Here is a 19737-nt window from a genome sequence, read left to right on the forward strand (position 1 = left end):
CCGCCCAACGACTCAACGATTGGATGTAGGAGTGCTTGACCTTTGACCACAGCACCAATCAGCTCACCATCTTTACTGCTAGTGTCGCCTCTGAACGGCAGCGAGGAGCCATCTACGTGCAATCATGGTGTTCGCCTATCTGCTGAGTACCTGCACATTCACAGAAACACTAAAAACAAGTTGAAAAGATGAGCTTAAAATTCCCGGGATTGTCTTGACAAAGAGCACATAGAACAATAAATAAGTCAAATAGCTTCTAGTTCATTCAAAGGCCACACTAATAGTGAATTAGATGATCACGGACTGGGCCTGCATGACATTGACTAGTGCTGCATTCAGGCATCTGTTAGTACTTACATTGAAGTAGGTTCCACAGTTTCCTTGAGGCAGGAATTGATCTCCACACGCTCTGCGGTCGCACAGCCACTGTGACAGATGCCTGTGGTGGTTGTACTTTCATCTCCACAGACATTGCTGCGTTCGGTGCCTGCCTCAGGGAAGATGCATCAGATAGCGAGTTGTATGAACACAAGATGAAGCAGGAAACAGCCAACATATACATTTTCCAGATATGTAGGCACAGCAATCGTTCCTGTTTGTCTTATTTAGTGACATTCAGCATGCCATTATTAACCAGTAGATAGGTGTTATAGGACGCTGCTGACGTGTACTTACAGTCTTGCAAACCATCCATTCTGCATCTGTCTTTCTGTGCCCGGTGAAAAATAGGAGAGATGAATTCATTAAGTGGCAGGATTGTATACATTATCGGAGCTCCCTTCCATTCTAAATGTTACTGAAACATCATATCGCTATGACAAAGGCGCTACAAAATCATATAACTTCTGTTAACGAATTGATAACGGTTGCAAGAAAAATGATTAAATAATCTACCCGAAAACTAAACCATTAGGATTAGAGCGTTATGTAGCATAGACAAGAGTTAATAAAGCTGATCAACCATAAGTCAAATAGTTGACTGCGGAAAGAGAGGACATGTGATGTGGGGCCGAAAGAAAGCAAAGAGACTCCTTACCTATGTTGAAACCGAACCCGCTATAACTCTGGGAGGATAATATGGGACAGAGACCCCTCCAGTTTCCCTTATCTTGAGGGGAATGGAACTGTCAGTGTGTATGATCAAAGTGCGAGGATGGTAGGAAAACTAGATTAGGATTAGCGCTCCTCCTCGTTTAGTTGTTTATGATGTTGCGTAGGTTTAAGAGATGTTAAGAGAACACCTTTGTAATGCACAGCATAGCTCTCTCGCGAAGAAAAATGGGATTTTGACTAATGTGAGATGGGAAATCTGTCTGTTTCTATTTTAACCAGAAGCTTTACACCTCTGTTGCAGACCTAAAAAAGATAATTGCAATTATGAACTTATTACTAAATTCCACAACACATTCTCGAGTGAGAATGGGAACAGTGTAACTGCATGTTGATTGTCCCCTAGAAGGAGGTGAGATAGACAGAAACTCCCCTGGACACAGATCTCTGGGCGAATGCAGAGCACACAGTCTTAACCTTCCACTGGCATATATATTGTACATCAGTTTTGTTACACGCTTTTACATCAAACACAATGAGTTCACCAAAGATAGTAAAATGACATGTTTTCATTCACACTGTCGCACAAAAGAGAAAGAAGAAATAGCTAGAGATTTACTGGAGAGTTTCAAAAAGATCATGCAGAACAGATTATAGCATCCTACATAAACACTTTGGGATTACTCAACACTGAAAAAGATATGTTGATACATATCTATCTAGTCATATTAAACCACACAGCTCTGATAGCGTACACACATTTTCCCACAACTCATCTGACAGGACATGGCCTGATACTGTAAGCCCTAAACAAGGATATGAAGAGCCATCGATTAGTTAATCATTACTTCACTTACTACGGCTAATTTCTTTATCAATACGTAAATGCATTCTCATGACGTGTTGTAAGAGAGACATAAACTACCACTGCACATAATTAGGTCGCAGATTCTATTTGTGCACACAATGTTGTTTACTGGGGTGCTAGTGATCCCCTGGTCGAGCTGCAGAGACAATATCTCACATGTTCCTGTAGAACTCAGCAACAGGCTGGAGTGGAAATAGAGAGACCAATGTTATAATCACTATAACAAGGACTGTTCTGAATTAGAGGAGGGTCGAGTGCAAAGGGACAGTTCTATAGTATAATTTGTATTAATTATGAAGGCAGCAAAACACAATCACAGTCGTATCTCAACCATGTGTGTGTGGATATCTTTCAGAAGCTTTTTGAATGTAATTAATTGATTGGAAATGATTATCTTACTGGTACTCAATGTTATCTGTATACACATCACATCCCTTGAACTGAACAGACACACATTGAAAGGAATCAGTCAGTGCATACCAGTGATTCATGTCATATTAACACAAACGTAATTCAAACCCAGTCTACTGGGAATTATTCAAAGTCAATGAATCTAACTATAACGCTTGATGAAGAAATTCAAAGGATCTTACCACAGTATACTCTGGACAGCCAGCTTGAGTGATGTCTTATAATTGCCTCCCACCCTGGCTGGCCGTCCCTCATGATTTGGGGCAAAGCAGTGCATCGCACTCTGTTAGCAGAGGTAACCAATGAGAATGTAAAAGACAAGCCTGATTATGATGAGTCACAATTAACCCCTATGACCCTACAAACACTGTCAGATTAAATCTTGTTTTTCTTAGTTACTGTATGAATAAGGTAGTTTGGTCTTTCTTAATGACTTACTGAAGGTTCCATGTTCCATTCACTTCCACCATCATGGTATTATTTTCTTGTGCAGCAGCTTCTGTCTTGTTCACAGTCTGTCAACCAGTCTCCTATTGCAGGTTTATGTGTTATGTGCCTGGTGTGGGCAAGTGATTAGCTGGTCTAGTTGGTACATCATGGGTAGTCTATTTGTTCCACAGGTGCACTTGTTATGGCAACCACTTTTTCCCAATTTGTTATCACCGGTGCTTATATGGAAAAAACCAGTTGGTAATGTCAGGTCATACAGTTTAAGAAAGAAAAGAGTTAACTTCAAATGTTGTTGTTCTGCATGGAAACTGGATTTAACCATGGCAGTTAATATAACCATCATTTGAGTGAGAGAAATTGGTGGAAGTGGTAGTCAAGATAAACGTTTTTCTGGTCTGTTCTTGGAAGGAATAAGAGGACAAGACTCTCCTTTGTCAATGACTGTATCCCTCCTTTAAGTAGTGTGAGTTTCCTGTTCTTGTTTCTCAGATGATAATATGTCATCTCTATTATATGTCTATGTTGAGAATGTAATATCTGTGAGAATATGTAGATGTGAAGTGAAATATATGTTCTTTACCATTTTGGGGTTGTTGCCATTCTTTTTTTCCAGGTCCGTTGTCTTGCAGCCTGAAAATAAATTACAGGGTTGTGTTTAAAATTGTTTTGTCTCATCCAATAGTGGTCAAGTTCTTCACACGTTGCACATTTTGTTACTGTGTCCATTACAAAATTAAGCCAGTTATAACCCGTTGGTATTTCTATGCTGAATTCAAGGTTTAAATAGTTACAGAAAGTCTTAATTCTTTATAGTTGATAATCTATCCTTGCATAAAGGACCTCATAAACCCTATTCTTACGCACTGGAGATCCACACAAGTTATCAGAGGTAGTGTGAACAAGGACTTTGTTGTTTTTAGATGGACAGAAGCAACCCTCCTTCTGTCTTTATTGGTCTATATTGTCGTTTGTGTGTTCAATATACTTCTCATTTTATAGCTGCCGTACAAAAATATGGTTTTGCGATTATTGCAGGAGATCATTTATTTAAAAGAAGGCTCATCCATGAAGGAAATTTACTTATGACATCCAATTTCAGACCTAAATGCTTATCTGTTAATTACATTTTTTGTTCAACGCTGATGGACCACATCGGCCATGTACACCTTATTGTCTTCGGCATTGTTATGCTCTGCTTCATGGACAGAAAATAGGTCACCATTATGCTTAATCATCTCATGCAAAATGAAATTTTTTTTTTAAGTAGTGCCTAATACAAAAGTCGCGGCCTTTGAATTCTTTTGCTATGTACATTTACTTATTGTTTGGATTTCATAGCTCACCACATTCTTCCATCGTGTACCTTCCTCCATTCAATGCAGATCCCTTTCTTTGCACATTCAGATGCGATACGCCTCCAGACTATGTAGCAGCTTATGTCATAGCATTTGTAGCGACATCTGATCTACAGGCCTGAACGAAGGCATCAGGAGAATACTGCTTTATGGTACTTCCTCAAAGACCTTGACAATAATAACTATATGTATTATAGATAGTTGAGCAGGGATTGCAACCTTAACCAGCAACATGCCAATGCGAACACGGTTACCCTGATTATGATGAAAACAGGTTCAGATAATACAAGTCAGATTCATACTATTGACAAAAAATGTTTTTTTTACATTACAATTGATAAAACATCATTAGGAAGTGAATTGTATCATTTAGGCATTCCTATTGTGTGCTTTCTCCTTTATCAATACTGTAGTTTTGATTGTTTCCTTACTTTGCTCTCATTGATTTTCACAAAATATGCGTTCTTGTCAGGGTAGGTGGCTGTCTTGTGGTGGTGCTGTTGGTAGGAGTTGGACAGTCTCTGGTTGAAGTTAGCCACTGGCTAGCTGGGACTGAGCAGCTCTCAATCTTGACCATTTAGGTGACTGGTCATTCTTCTGGGAATTTATCACATGGTAACCTTATACAATATGGTGATTATTAAGTTTAGTAGGGTATAACCTATTTATCATTAAGGCTCAGGTATACTGCTTTTGTTGTATTGCAATTCCTATAGGTGTCTTCTTATTTAGTGGGCTATTCTACCTGAAAGTTGAAACGGAAATTGTTATATCACCCACTTATAAATATCACCCACTGCCCTCTGTGTCTTCTTTGGAAGAGGGAGTAAGGTAATGTGTTGCATGCTAAATGATGAAACCCCTTGTCAAACATACCGGTAATCTTTAAATCTCTATGGTGATCTCCAGCTACTACCTCTCACACCTAGTACTTCTTTAGAGCCAATGTCACCCATTCTTTATGTAGAGTTGGGTTAGTATTCGTATTTACTGGTTTGACATATAGCCTGGCGTTTGCAGAAAGGTAATACACTCATTTAGTATGGTTGAGTTCATCTGTGTTATCGTGAAAGTTTTAACATGATGATCAATTTAAACCCGTTATTTTTTAATTATTAACTATGAGGATTTTTAATAATGCTTTAATATTATACGCTCCTTTTTACAGTATAAAAACGTCGTTGAGGGCATAATAAATAAGCAATTTTGAGAATGTATAGTTTCTTATTAATTATTTACCATCGTTTTCTTTGCACCAGTTCTTCTGTTCTGCTCTGGAGAATCACTTCAATAGGAATTAGTAGTGAATGAAAGGGACCTAGAGGAACAAAATCCACTGTCAGCCGTATCCGATCAGGAGTGGTTATCAACAAAAAAAAAAAAAAAAAAAAAAAAAAAAAAAAAAAAAAAAAAAAAAAAAATAAAAAAAAAAAAAAAAAAAAAAAAAAAAAAAAAAAAAAAAAAAAAAAAAAAAAAAAAAAAAAAAAAAAAAAAAACAAAAAAAAAAAAAAAAAAAAAACAATAATAGGTAAGTGTGTATGTGAAGTTGATTCTTTCACTAAGAGTAGAGCAGTTCTCCTTGGGAATTGTAAATATACTACATCAAATGTCTCATGTAGTTGAGATCCACCTCATCCACTGCATTACACCGCCAACATGATAAAATATTGAAGTTGATATGAATCTAAGTATTGAACAGAGACAATGAAAACGTGAGCAACAATGTCTTATTTTCATCAGCAATGTTGTTGTTGGGTTGTTAGATTGTATGTTGTCACTTACATTCACATTCATATGTAAAGCAGCATCCAGTTGAATCATAGACCTTGACAGGTGGACGGCCATTCACACACTGTAGTGGCTCCACTGGCTTGCATTTTACTGGTAGATGGACAACAATGCTGTATTGGCAAATTGCTGTGGTACAGCTATTCAGCTGCCAAGATTCTCCATTCTGCCATTGATTTGATAAGGGAAAGCAATTACTCAAACATGCACACACAGGGTTGAACATACAAGCATTACACCACAAAGAGATGTATACATATTCACCCATTTTATTATTACCCCCCAAAAAAGATTTTTAGGGAAAAAATGACCTTTCTTGGTGGCTGAACGCTAGTGCAGTCTGGGGAGGATTGAGATGTTGGTGGTGTGGTCGTGGTCTCTTCTGACGTTGTGGTTGATACAGTGGGTGGTGTAGAGGAAGGACATGGATTTGATTCCACTTCAACTTGACACGTTGCTTTGCAGTAAGCGGTGAAGCACCAGCCTGAACCATCAGTCACATTATACACTAGGTTCCCTGATTGTTAAGAAAGGCAAGTGTTAAAACATTTCATTTTGCAAAGTTCTTTAAAAGATGAGTGAAATGTAATTTATTTTGATTGTCTGAATTTACATTATACATTTATAACATGTTACCTGGTAGATATTGTGTCCCATTAACATTGCAAATACACTGGCTGGTGGTGACTGCTTGTGATGTTGGTGTAATAATCACTTGTGGCGATGTTGAAGGAGTTCTTGTTGTTTCTAATGGGCCTGTGATGACAACTGGCTCTGTTCTTTCTGTACTTGTTGTTGAAGGATGTGATGTTGAAGTTTTAATTATAGCAGCTGTAGAATATGTAATTGGGCCTGTGGTGACTTCTTTAGGTGGCTTTGTGGAAGTAGATAGAAAAGTCTCTGATGTGGTTTCTTCAGCTGTTGTAGTTCCACCTGTTGTAGGTGTAGTTACCGCTGTAGTTGATGTTAAAGTAGTGGGATTGGATGTTATGACAACTGGCCCTGATGTTTCTTCAGCTGTTGTTGTGGGCTGTGATGTTGAAGTTTCAACAATTACAGTGGTGGAAGTGGTTGTTGGGCCGGAGGTGACTTCTTTAGGTGGCTTTGTGGATGTAGATGAAATTGTCTCTGTTGTGGTTTCTTCAATTCCTGTAGTTCCACCTGTGGTAAGTGTCATTGTTGTTGGTGCAATTGTAGTTGTTATTAAAGTAGTGGGATTGGATGTTATGGAAGATCCAAATGGCCCTGAGTTTTCTTCACTGTTGTTGTGGGCTGTGAATGTTGAGGTTTCAGAAATTACAGTGGTGGAAGTGGTTGTTGGGCCGAGGGTGACTTCTTTAGGTGGCTTTGTGGATGTAGATGGAATTGTCTCCGTTGTGGTTTTTCAATTCCTGTAGTTCCACCTGTGGTAGGTGACAGTTGTTGTTGGTGCATTGTAGTTTGTTGTAAAGTGTGGGATTGGATGTTATGACAACTGGCCTGATGTTTCTTCACCTGTTGCTGTGGGCTTGTGATGTTGAAGTAGAGGTTTCAACAAGTTACAGTGGTGGAAGTGGTTGTTGGGCCGGAGTTGACTTCTTTAGGTGGCTTTGTGGATGTAGATGAAATTGTCTCATTTGTGGTCTTCAACTGTTGTGTTCCACCTGTGTAGGTGTAATTCTGCTTGTATGTTGTTGTTAAAGTAGTGGGATTGGATGTATGACACTGGCCCTGAGTTTCTTCACCTGTTGTTGTGGGCTGTGATGTTGAGGTTTCAACAATTACAGTGGTGGAAGTGGTTGTTGGGCCGGAGGTGACTTCTTTAGGTGGCTTTGTGGATGTAGATGAAATTGTCTCCGTTGTGGTTTCTTCATTTCCTGTAGTTCCACCTGTGGTAAGTGACGTTGTTGTGTGCAATTGTAGTTGTTGTTAAAGTTGTGGGATTGGATGTTATGACAACTGGCCCTGATGTTTCTTCACCTGTTGTTGTGGCTGTGATGTGAAGTAGAGGTTTCAGCAATTACAGTGGTGGAAGTGGTTGTTGGGCCGGAGGTGACTTCTTTAGGTGGCTTTGGTGGATGTAGATGGAATTGTCTCCGTTTGGTTTCTTCAATCTGTTGTAGTTCACGTGTGGTAAGGTGGTAAGTTACCTCAGTAGTTGTGGTGGTTGATGTCGTGGAGTGTAATAATGACAACTGGCCCTGATGTTTTCTTCACCTGTTGCTGTGGGCTGTGATGTTGAGTAGAGGTTTCACAATTACAGTGGTGGAAGTTGTTGTTGGCCGATGGTGACTTCTTTAGGTGGCTTTGTGGATGTAGATGGAATTGTCTCCGTTTGGTTTTCTTCATCTGTTGTAGTTCCACTGTGGTAGGTGTAGTTACCTCAGTAGTTGTGGGTGGTTGATGTGTGGGGAGTTGTATAATGACAACTGGCCCTGATGTTTCTTCACCTGTTGTGTGGCTGTGATGTTGAGGTTTCAACAATTACAGTGGTGGAAGTGGTTGTTGGGCCGGAGGTGACTTCTTTAGGTGGCTTTGTGGATGTAGATGAATTGTCTCCGTTGTGGTTTCTTCAATTCCTGTAGTTCCACCTGTGGTAAGTGTCGTTGTTGTGGGTGAATTGTAGTTGTTGTTAAAGTAGTGGGATTGGATGTATGACAACTGGCCCTGATGTTTCTTCACCTGTTGTTGTGGGCTGTGATGTTGAGGTTTCAAAATTACAGTGGTGGAAGTGGTTGTTGGGCCGGAGGTGGCTTCTTTAGGTGGCTTTGTGGATGTAGATGAATTGTCTCATTGTGGTTTCTTCAATTCCTGTAGTTCCACCTGTGGTAGGTGACGTTGTTGTGGTGCAATTGTAGTTGTTGTTAAAGTTGTGGGATTGGATGTTATGACAACTGGCCCTGATGTTTCTTCACCTGTTGTTGTGGTCTGTGATGTTGAGGTTTCAGCAATTACAGTGGTGGAAGTGGTTGTTGGCCAGTGGTGACTTCTTTAGTGGCTTTGTGGATGTAGATGGAATTGTCTCATTTGTGGTTTCTTCAACTGTTGTAGTTCCACCTGTTGTAGGTGTAATTACCTCGTAGTTGTTGTTAAGTTGTGGGATTGGATGTTATGAACAACTGGCCCTGATGTTTCTTCACCTGTTGCTGTGGGCTTGATGTTGAAGTAGAGGTTTCAACAAGTACAGTGGTGGAAGTGTGTTGGGCCGGAGGTGACTTCTTTAGGTGGCTTTGTGGATGTAGATGAAATTGTCTCATTTGTGGTTTGCTTCAACTGTTGTAGTTCCACCTGTGTAGGTGTAATTACTGCTGTAGTTGTTGTTAAAGTAGTGGGATTGGATGTTATGACAACTGCCCTGATGTTTCTTCACCTGTTGTTGTGGGCTGTGATGTTGAGGTTTCAACAATTCCAGTGGTGGAAGTGGTTGTTGGGCCGGAGGTGACTTCTTTAGGTGGCTTTGTGGATGTAGATGAAATTGTCTCCGTTGTGGTTTCTTCAATTCCTGTAGTTCCACCTGTGGTAAGTGACGTTGTTGTTTGTGCAATTGTAGTTTTTGTTAAAGTTGTGGGATTGGATGTTATGACAACTGGCCCTGATGTTTCTTCACCTGTTGTTGTGGTCTGTGATGTTGAGTAGAGGTTTCAGCAATTACAGTGGTGGAAGTGGTTGTTGGCGGAGGTGACTTCTTTAGGTGGTTTGTGGATGTAGATGGAATGTCTCCGTTTGGTTTCTTCAACTGTTGTAGTTCCACGTGTGTAGGTGTAGTTACCTCAGTAGTTGTGGTGTTGATGTCGTGGGAGTGTAATCAATGACAACTGGCCCTGATGTTTCTTCACCTGTTGCTGTGGGCTGTTGATGTTGAAGTAGAGGTTTCAGCAATTACAGTGGTGGAAGTTGTTGTTTCGCCGATGGTGACATCTTTAGGTGGCTTTGTGGATGGAGATGGAATTGTCTCCGTTGTGGTTTCTTCAACTGTTGTAGTTCCACCGTGTGGTAGGTGTAGTTACCTCTGTAGTTGTTGTGGTTGAAGTCGTGGTAATAGAGGTAATGACAACTCGCCCTGTTGTTTCTTCACCTGTTGTTGTGGGCTGTGATGTTGAGGTAGAGGTTTCAACAATTACAGTGGTGGAAGTGGTTGTTGGGCCGGCGGTGACAATGTTAGGCGGCTGTGTGGATCTTTCAGTAGTAGTATATGTAGTTACCTCTGCATTTGTTGTGGGTGCCTTTGTAGTTGAAGTTGAAGTTGATGGCTGTGATGTTGAGGTAGAGTCTTCAACATTTACAATTGTAGATAATGATGCTGTGGTGTGTGTGAATATCTCGGATGCAGTTGTATTGATAATCTGGGAGGTAGGCTCTGTTGTCATTATTCCACCTGTGATGGCCGATTCTGTTATTGTTGAGGGCTGTGTTGTTGATGTTAAAGGCCACAATGTACCTGTAAAGTAAGGTAGTGTTTTTGTAATTAACGCAATCGAAGTCACTGAAGGTTTGGTTGTGACAAGTGATGTCGTTGTTATGGTACCAGTGGTGACTACTTTAGGTGGCTTTGTAGATGTGATGGTCTTAGTTGTGGTTTCTTCCATAGTTGAAGTTTCAGCTGTGGTCGATGTAGCTACTTCTCCACTTGTTGAGGGTACCGTAGTTGTTATAGTTCCAGTTGTCGGGTTGGGAATTGTGACTGTACTTGTTCCAGATGTTGTAGTTGAAGGATTTAATGATGAAGTTGTGGTGCCAATAGTGATTTCAGGTGTTGTCTCCATTGTTGTGGATGACCAAGTAGATGTTGGTTCTGTTTTTGACAAATATATATATTTTGTTAACTAGGCCAGAAAAATAACATTTGAATTTACCAAGTATTTACAATACTTACCAGTCATATTCAATTTGAACATATCGTCAATATGAATTAATCTCATCACTACCACCTAGGGTCCACCCGAACCTGAATACCCGAGACCCCACCAGGGGCCCGAGCTGGTACGGGTCCAAAATTCTAAGTATTCCTTCGGGTCCGGGTCTAGTCATGTTTGATTGTCATCGGGTCTTGGGTCTATGTAATTACAGGTGATTGACCTGAGTGGACCTGAATGGACCCGACCACAGCTCTGCATAGCCTGTACCATATTTATTTTCCGCTAATATGGTGAATTTATTGACTTATAGAAGGCCTAGGCAAAATATAAAGACTTATTAATTAACCAGAGGAGCATCTTGGCTGATAAATATAATTTGTTTGTCACTTGGGTCCAATCAGGTCTGGTTGGACCCATACCTGGACCCGTTAGGGTATGGGTCGGGTCTAGGTCTGGTTGTCGTCGGGTCCATTCGTGTTTGGGTCTGATTGTTCTCGGGTCTGTTTGGGTCCAGGTCCCACTTTATTTTAAATGATCGTGTCCGTTCAGGTCCGGGTCTGATTGTCCTCGGGTCCGTTCGGTTCCGGGTCCAACTGTTTGGACCCGAGAAGACCTCTACTACCATCTTACATACAAATTGCTATTCATTTCCATCAAGATTTTCATTTATCAGTATGGTAGTTAGCAAGAATTGGGCTGCACTTTAATCATTCAAGAGTTTCTCTGCTTACCAGGTGTTGAGAAGTGGAAAACAGTTGTGGGCTTTAGTGTTGTCGTAGAGACCTGTGTTGTTGTTGTTGTGGTCAGAGGGGAAGTTGTGGTTGGTACTGGAGTTGTGGTCACTTTACAAGGGGAAATGTTCCTGGTAATGGTTCCGTTTGCGGCACAAACAGCAACTATGCAGTTACCAATCCCATCTGTTGTATTGTAGAGGGTTTCTCCATATGGGTGTTGTTTACCATTATGCAAGCATGTACAATCTGCAGGGGGGAAAGTATTTTACAATTAGATTAAATCAATGTTGCTTTGGTCATCGCTAAATATGTTACTTTTATTTGGGGATGTCATCCTTACCATTTACATTATAACTACAACTCACTCCAGTCATTGTGCAGGTGCTTTAAAAGAAGAAAAATAATTTAAACATTTGAATTATTCCCAGTTTCAACTGAATAAGATGTACATTTTTGTTCAAAATACCATTATAGAGGTTAAACTAGTCAGGGCTTGGTAATAAAGTACTGTAAGTTGTGAAATGGTTGGGGAGCAGGGCACGTTTTGAGATTGCAATATAGCCATAATTGGCATCACTATGGAAAAACTAGCATGACCTTCCCATCTTAGACAAACCCCTACCCAACCTCTTCCCTAAAATTCATGCAAAACAGAAAACCTAATACTTTCACAGTTGTAACATTCAGAATAGGCTCTGAAATAGTACAGGTACTGTGAACTGAWTTATTCAAACATACCATGTTTCACAATTTTGTGCCGGAAGATTCTGTCCATTGGTGTACTGGTTTCCTTCATAGTCATAACAGCCACATTGTTCCCTCTCCACACACTTCATTGTCTCRTCATTGAAGTAAGGTTGTGCCGCAGGACAGTTAGGATAGCAGCCTGTAATAAGCACAATAGCCAAGAGGTTACAAAAGGTCAAGTCTTGTTAAGGATAACTGTAGTCAGTGTAAATGTAGCCTGAGGCTGCTCAGACACACAGCATGTAGATGTATAACAATTGTTGGGGTCAGTTTCAGTTACAATTGTTATTCAGAAATAATATCCAAAATGAGACAAAATATGAGTTAGACGGTCATATCCCTACCTTCCAATGCTGGAATTAAACTAGAACAGTCTCCGGAAGGGTTTCTGCAGGTCTTCATACACTGAGCTCCACATGCCTTGTAGTGCCACTCACATTCTCCAGTAGGGTTGTAGTAATCACAGAACAGTGCTGTTTGTGGTGTACAAAATATGGTGGACAAAAATMTTGTCATMATTWGAACTAGAATAATGATGCCTTTCCATGATCAACTGTCCTATATGATAATGTGTCAACCTAGTCCAGTATTGAATTGACAAGCGCCTTAATGTAGTTGAAAATCACATTCACTGTTGATTGTGAAGAAACTTACGGCAAATTCGAGGGGGTTCTCCAGGCTACGCATGCTCCAGCTTCATTGCAGGCCTTTGCATAAGCTGCCACTGCGGTACAGAAGCACTCGCAGTCTCCACCACTGTCACAAGCACATGAGTCTCTCACACAAGCATCGTAGTAAGGAGAGGGGTCCACCTTAAAAGCACAGAAATGTGTTGTAAGATATACAGAAGTTGCATGGTGAAGTACATTTCTTTGTCCACAAAAGACAAATCCACATATCTTACTAGTAGTATATCCTAGTTGAATATATCCATACCTGGTTCTGGCAGGCTGCGAAGACATCACTGTTAATGATGCTGCACTGTTTCTGGGCCCAAGACGCTCTGTACGGGTTGGAGGCACATGGGTGCACTACAGCGGATACACTTGGYCAGCTTGATGAAACTTTCCAGCTGTTTCCAAATTCCACCGGATCAACAACAGTCGCTTGGGCTCTAGTGGTGAAGTCATTGTTTGCGTTGCCATCATAGTTTCCACACAGACCACACACTTGCCCCTGAAGAAAWGAGATCATGAATTAAAATGATTGATTTGGCAGGGTTCTACAAAAGTCTTGGTAATATCAGTTTTGACTGAATWCTGAATTKATTTCTTCATCAGAGAATCTTAATGTACCTGGTATTGTGGGCTAAGCTTGATAAAGAGACTGGTCTTCTTGTCCCACATGAGGATTAGACCACTTTTGACTTCAATGACCAGATAATTCCCCAGAAGGCTGATCTGTTTAGGAAACTGCTCTTCTGGAGTACTCCTGACAACTTGAGCGTTCCCATCTGCCAGTATGAGCTCACTGGTCTGAAGAAGAGAAATATGTTTTCATACATAACTTGGTCTAAAATCGGATCTCAACCTGATGTTTGGTTGATGATTTGTTGATTGTTCTTTACATGAGGGATGGAATGTACAGTATTGTGTGAAGTCAAGTTGCTCATTACCCCCAGGAAGAGCTTGATGGTCTTGGAGCAGGTGGTGCCTTTAGTTCCACAAGGAACGTTCTCAGTGAGAACTCTGAAGCTGCCACTGCCATTAGTATTGCCACAGTAGTCCTGTGCGAAAGGAAKATATTKTTAATATGMTTAAAATTCACACTTTTSAATGCTGATACAATTCTACCAAATAAAGAGACACAAACCTGAATGAGAGTGTATTCACAGTTTCCATTAAAGTTGAACCTTTTCTCATCAAAAGTGATATAGTGACCCTCTCCATAGATTGCACAAACTCCATCACAAAGATGTGTGGTACACTGCCATTGTCTGTCCTTGCAAGTACTGTGAACAACACACACATATAATGTCAGGTTTTTCATTATTTGTAAGTCTGTGTTCCATATGTTTTCTCCCCCATGAGTTGTACGACACAAAACAGGCATACCATGTATTGCAGTCAACCTTAAGGGTCTCTCCAGCTTGGTAAGTAGCTCCATTGTGAGAACAAGGACAAAGTTCCTCCTTGATGCAGTCTCCATTCCCATCAGACAKCAGTCCGTTGGGGCACATACAACCTGATGTGCACTCTGTGCTAATCTAAAGGGATTTAACAAAACAAAGTACATAAATAAGTCATGGCAAATGAAAGAGATGTGGACTATGTTTTTGTACGCAGGGGGCGTGTCTATTTGACATAATTTCGATTTTCCAAGGATTTTGTTCATTCAACACGAATCTGTATAATAGTCTCAGTGTTTGACAATCCCATTAAGAGTGAATGGGGGACTCACACAGGTCATATCCAGAGTTTTGCAGCTCTTCTGACACTCTGAACCTGAAGCTCCTGGAGGTGCAGTTGAGCAGTTGAAGAAAACCATAGGCAGTGTGCATACTGGGGATATATGAGAATACAAGTTAAAAAAACGATTTTCAATTCTCAAACAAGCAGAATATAATTGTCATATATCCAGAAATATCCACATTCATCATAATTAATCACATTGTCTTACATGAATTGCTTGAATCCTCTTGGTTCATTTCAAATGTACCWGTTTTGTGAAGGATGCATGTAAAGGGTTAAATCATATCGAACCATATATTCTATAAATAACTACTAAATTGGAAGCAAAGAACATAAAACTTACTAAATAGTCTTGCTCCCCCAGTGCAACTCAGTGTCCCTTGTCTGCAAGTGCTGTAAAATAGTTACAGTATTAATAGTTATAGTTAGATAATCAAATTAACAGCAAATTGTCACGCCCTGGCCTTAGTTATCTTTGTTTTCTTTATTATTTTTAGTTAGGTCAGGGTGTGACATAGGGGATGTATGTGTTTTTGTATTGTCTAGGGGTTTTTGTATGTTTATGGGGCAGTGTTCAGTCTAGGTGTTTGTATGTCTATGGTTGCCTAGATTGGTTCTCAATTAGAGACAGCTGTCTATCGTTGTCTCTGATTGGGAACCATATTTAGGCAGCCATATTCATTGGGTATGTCGTGGGTGATTGTCTATGTGTAAGTTGCCTGTGTCTGCACTTGTCATTATATAGCTTCACGTTCGTCGGTTTGTTGTTTTGTTTAGTTTGTAAGTGTTCTTCGTCTTCGTTGATTAAATTATGTGTTCATTTCACGCTGCGCCTTGGTCCTCCTCTCTTTAACGTAACGACGATCGTGACACAAATATCATTATGACATAATTTAATACACATTTTTAAATATATCCATCAAGTTTCATTAGTACTTGTATTTATTTTGGTCTCCTAGCTTTATACGTATGAGGGAGGTGCTTACCAGGTGGCACCGTCTCTGCTGATAGTCTCTCCTGCAGGGACCACCGAGCCCTTGTCATAGCAGGGACAGTTGGTGGGGGCAACACACTTGGCAGCCTCGTCCATGTAGGTGCCCTCTGCGCAGCCACAGCCGTCCACCGGAACAAACTCCACCRGGCAAGATTGGTCTGTCATGCTCAGGGAGCGACAGGTGCGTCCACAGCTGGTCATGTTGTAGGTATAAACTGTTTGACTGGGGCAAGTGGCAAATTTATCTGAGAAAAGTAATTAGATATGAGTAGTATTAGCAAGACCATTTTTTGTTTCCTTAAACCTTTGTATTTGTGCAGTTATTTATTCAGGTTATTTGTATTTAGTAACTCAACCCTACGGTTGTTGTTTCAGTGAATCATTCTATTGTAATCAATTTGCAGCACTCATTAAAATGACACATTGATGCCGTGTTGTCTACTCACTGCAGATAGTGTCTCTCCAGCCGCTGAGCTGGATACCCTCGGCAGCACAAGCGTGGACATAAGAGGAGACGGCAGCACACATGCAGTCCTCACTCTTCTCGCAGTTACAGCTGTCATACATGCAGTTCTGTTGGAAAAAGGGTCAAAGTGTGTCAAGACTATAACCTCATCACATAAGAGTTTAATGGTTTTACTTTGTGATTGTATCCTTCTTAACTAACTTACGGTTTTGTAGGTGTCAGGTCTAATTTCAGAATGACAAGGGGAGAACACTCCTTTASGATCCGATAACATGGAACACCAGTGCTGGGCATATTTCTCTGTGAAAAAGACAATCATAATTTCKACATARGCATATACTATCTRATATYCATTTGTTATAATCATTCAACAAGTGATTKATCTGTAGGCTTAATAAATATGTACCATTTTCAATGCTCAAACTGCAGGGGTTTTCAAAGCTAGTCTTGACATCAGGGCAGCTAGACATGGTCTTCCATGTGTTGGCAAAAGCTACAGCTGTGCCCTCCACCAATCCACTGATGACTCTGAACTCATCTGCCTGAACATCATTGTAGTTTCCGCAAAGGCCTGTGGAAAAATAATTGAAGCCATATGAGGTATTATATTTTTATGAATAGAGATACTGAAGAAAAAGGTATGAAACTGGTGGATGAATCTGAAGCATACCACAGGTTGTTCCTTTGTAGGATGAGATGGCAGTTATGTAGATCTGCATAACTGGTGAAAGCTGGATCTGAAGTTGAACTCCAAGAGTTGTCTGGATAACAATGTAGAATGAGGAGGGCTTGAAGACGGTCACTTCAGCTGCAATCCATGAAATAAATAGAGGGAAACCATTAATGCTTCATCTAGTGAATATAAATGATATGGTGTTTATACACGGATCCACACTACAGTTTAARTTGGCATTACAATGGATTATCTCACCTGTATAGAGTGGGAGCTGAGAAAGAATCTGATTTACAAAAACACTTCCACATGACTGGACTCGGATCACCTGTGAATTAGAGAAGATAATGTATTCTATAAAATTGAAAAAATAAATATTTATTGAAAAATCCCCTCAAGACACAAACATTACCATGCATGAGCACTTGAAAAGATTGCAAACAGCCAGGCAATATTTGCCAAATCAGGGCAATTTTAAATAACGTTATTGTGTGTTTAGTCAAAAAGGTTGACTAAAAGCGGTTTTGCTTGGGAATGAGATGACAGGTCATTGTGTTATTTGCTCTGAAACATATTTGGAGTGTTGCCTTACGGTGGATCTGCTGGAGAGGGCAAGGGTAACAGCCCTCATACACGTCTCAGTGTCAGTCAATCCACACTTCACAATATCTCCCAGCACGGTGAATTCAGTTCCATTGCATTGCTGAAAGAAAACAAGCATGAGTTTGAAGGCAAAAATATGTAACGAGAGTGACTCGTTTGAACCCATTTCTACATCAACATATGGCTTGAGGAAAATCTATTTTACCTCACCCTTTCACCTTAGTTTGCACTGAAAACTTATCAAGAATTTCTTCTTGCTTCTATTGCTTTGCTATGCTGCACCACATGCACTGACCTTGGTCAGAATGTAAGAGCAGTCCCCATGGAAGGTGTAGGCTTTCCCATCATAGGTGTTGATGTGGGATCCTCCCTCCACAGAGCAGGTCCCAGGACAGTCCTTGTCCGTGCAGGTCCACTGACCGCCAGCACAGGAGCTAAAGGGAACATTTATACAGGCTCATCTCACAACTGCATTCATACAGTATTTTAGAAATATTTACGTGGATATAGTTTTGATAATCACACTGTAGAGTTTGGCATGATTCATGAAAATGAGGCATGGGATATGTCATGTTTAAATCAGATGATGTACTTGGCATACCATTCTTTACAGTTGCTGGTGTAAGATTCTCCAGATTTGTATACTTGTCCATTGTGGACACAAATGCATTCGCTCACTGGAATACAGCCACTGTTGTTGACATCATCAAAAACAGTACCTTTTTGGTGAGAGATCAGACAGAATTTAGTAGATTTAAGTTATTCTAATGTGTTCTTTACACAGAGAACTTCATTGACTCCAGGAAGTAACTGAGAGAAACATCCAATATTTATGTATATCATTATCAAAGACTTTGCACACATTGACATAAAAGGCATAATGGGTAAAAGTGTGGTGTTTTCATGATGTGCTTAAGGTTAACTTGTACAACAGAGTTGAACCTATGTGGTACCTAGAGGACAGAAGCAGCCGCCTGTACAGTGGTCTTCACACAACRGGCTGGCCTCTGGGTTGGAGCAGGTGTCAACACAGGGGCTTCCACACTCCTGGTACTCCATGTTGTAGGGGCATGTCTTATCTGAGAAAATAAACATTGTGATGAACAGTTTCCTTAAAATAGATTGTGAACATGATCATTAAGTGTTTGGTGGGCATGTTGAAGAGTATCTGCATGCTTACAGCAGAACTGTTCAGTCCTCCATTGCTGGGGCTTCCCCCCTGCYTGAACACACTGACGGGAGTACTCTGAGATYGTGTTGCACAGGCAGAAGGAGTTGGTGCTGTTATCACAGTGGCACAGGTCAGCCAGGCAGGTCTCGACGAAGGCGTCCTTGTCCAAATAATTAGTGCAGCTACTGAAAGCTGCACTGGAGAACAGCTGCTGACAAAATTCCTACAAATAGAGACAAACCACAAAAGGTTACCATATAGAAAACATTTGTTGGATCACATGGATTAATTGCCATTTCTAACTTCTATTAATATTGTTTTGTATTCTTCTTCTGTGGTGTGAAATGGAATACCTCATCTCCACAACTCTCCTCAGAAGTTAGCGTAGGCTCCTCACAGACTTCCAGAGGACCATCCAGTTTCCAGAGGTTTCCATAGTCAGAGCTAGAGAGTTTCCCACCTGCAACAGCACAAACATTGACAATTAGCTTTTCCACCTACAGTATGTAATGCAGTTACATTTCAATAGTTTTGGTAGTTTCAGAAATTATTTTACCATTGATGATGAACTCGTTGTATGTTTGGACTTCATTGAAGTCACCACACAGTCCGCAGGTCTGGTTTCTGTACTTKTCGTTCATTTCAATCTGTAGAATGACCAGACCCAATGTGTTTACTCAACAAAATCTCATCCTGTTCAGCACTATACACATGTTCAGTCTTGGCTATCCTCCACGTTACCAAACTTTATTTTTATTAGTCGTTGTATTAGGGAGTGACAAAAAATCTCGTTCAAATCTACAAATATTTGCAAACACGTCATCAAATAAACATTGGAGCATGAGCCTGTGTGTGTATAGCCTATACATCTTCACAGATCCTGTTAAATTCATCCTCGTTCTTCAGGTAATTCTGCCTTTCAATGTTAACATATCTGGAGGTGAGTAGACAGTGCTTCAGCCAACATGAGACAAAGTGCAGCCAAAAATAGGTGTCTCTCACTCACAATCAATGCTGATCATTGCCATTGACGGGCAATGATGCTATGCTTTTAATCTAAAGCAAATTAAACATGGTTAACTAATCAACCATATGAAGAGGAAAGTTAGAAAAGCAGGTATTTTTACCATTAGGCGAGTCATCCTTGTTCAAAGCCAACCAGCCCAGTTTGGCTACGACTT

General features: G+C 40.4%; 2 protein-coding genes, 2 long non-coding RNA genes and 1 pseudogene across 4 annotated transcripts; 1 reads left to right on the top strand and 4 right to left on the bottom strand.

Annotated features, from left to right (window-relative positions):
• Positions 1-5900: 5900 nt before the first annotated feature.
• On the bottom strand, positions 5901-7152 carry LOC139024423 (mucin-2-like). Its single transcript, XM_070439206.1, has 3 exons — positions 6559-7152; positions 6234-6439; positions 5901-6088 (listed from the first exon to the last, which is right to left on the bottom strand). Exons 1-3 carry the CDS (start codon positions 7097-7099, stop codon positions 5909-5911), a joined length of 927 nt encoding a protein of 308 aa, XP_070295307.1. The 5' UTR covers positions 7100-7152; the 3' UTR covers positions 5901-5908.
• A 221-nt stretch (positions 7153-7373) lies between these two features.
• LOC139024424 (uncharacterized) lies at positions 7374-8273 on the bottom strand. Its single transcript, XR_011475716.1, has 3 exons — positions 8119-8273; positions 7626-7881; positions 7374-7396 (listed from the first exon to the last, which is right to left on the bottom strand). It is a non-coding gene; the product is annotated as an uncharacterized lncRNA (long non-coding RNA).
• Positions 8274-8331: 58 nt separating this feature from the next.
• LOC139024422 (poly(A) polymerase-like) lies at positions 8332-9010 on the bottom strand (annotated as a pseudogene).
• Positions 9011-9414: 404 nt separating this feature from the next.
• On the top strand, positions 9415-10068 carry LOC139024425 (uncharacterized). The gene is made up of 2 exons (XR_011475717.1): positions 9415-9528; positions 10003-10068. It is a non-coding gene; the product is annotated as an uncharacterized lncRNA (long non-coding RNA).
• Positions 10069-12612: 2544 nt separating this feature from the next.
• Positions 12613-19203, bottom strand: LOC112071000 (mucin-2-like). The gene is made up of 22 exons (XM_024138456.2): positions 19113-19203; positions 18910-19016; positions 18566-18779; positions 18339-18464; positions 17987-18104; positions 17681-17819; positions 17375-17485; positions 17041-17110; positions 16780-16917; positions 16516-16680; positions 16315-16409; positions 16090-16216; positions 15636-15888; positions 14993-15042; positions 14639-14739; positions 14293-14444; positions 14051-14189; positions 13854-13964; positions 13534-13713; positions 13175-13414; positions 12893-13050; positions 12613-12711 (listed from the first exon to the last, which is right to left on the bottom strand). Exons 1-22 carry the CDS (start codon positions 19195-19197, stop codon positions 12699-12701), a joined length of 2892 nt encoding a protein of 963 aa, XP_023994224.1. The 5' UTR covers positions 19198-19203; the 3' UTR covers positions 12613-12698.
• Positions 19204-19737: the final 534 nt, after the last annotated feature.

The sequence above is a fragment of the Salvelinus sp. IW2-2015 genome, unplaced genomic scaffold (assembly GCF_002910315.2).
Source record: "Salvelinus sp. IW2-2015 unplaced genomic scaffold, ASM291031v2 Un_scaffold1491, whole genome shotgun sequence".
NCBI lineage: Eukaryota > Metazoa > Chordata > Actinopteri > Salmoniformes > Salmonidae > Salvelinus > Salvelinus sp. IW2-2015.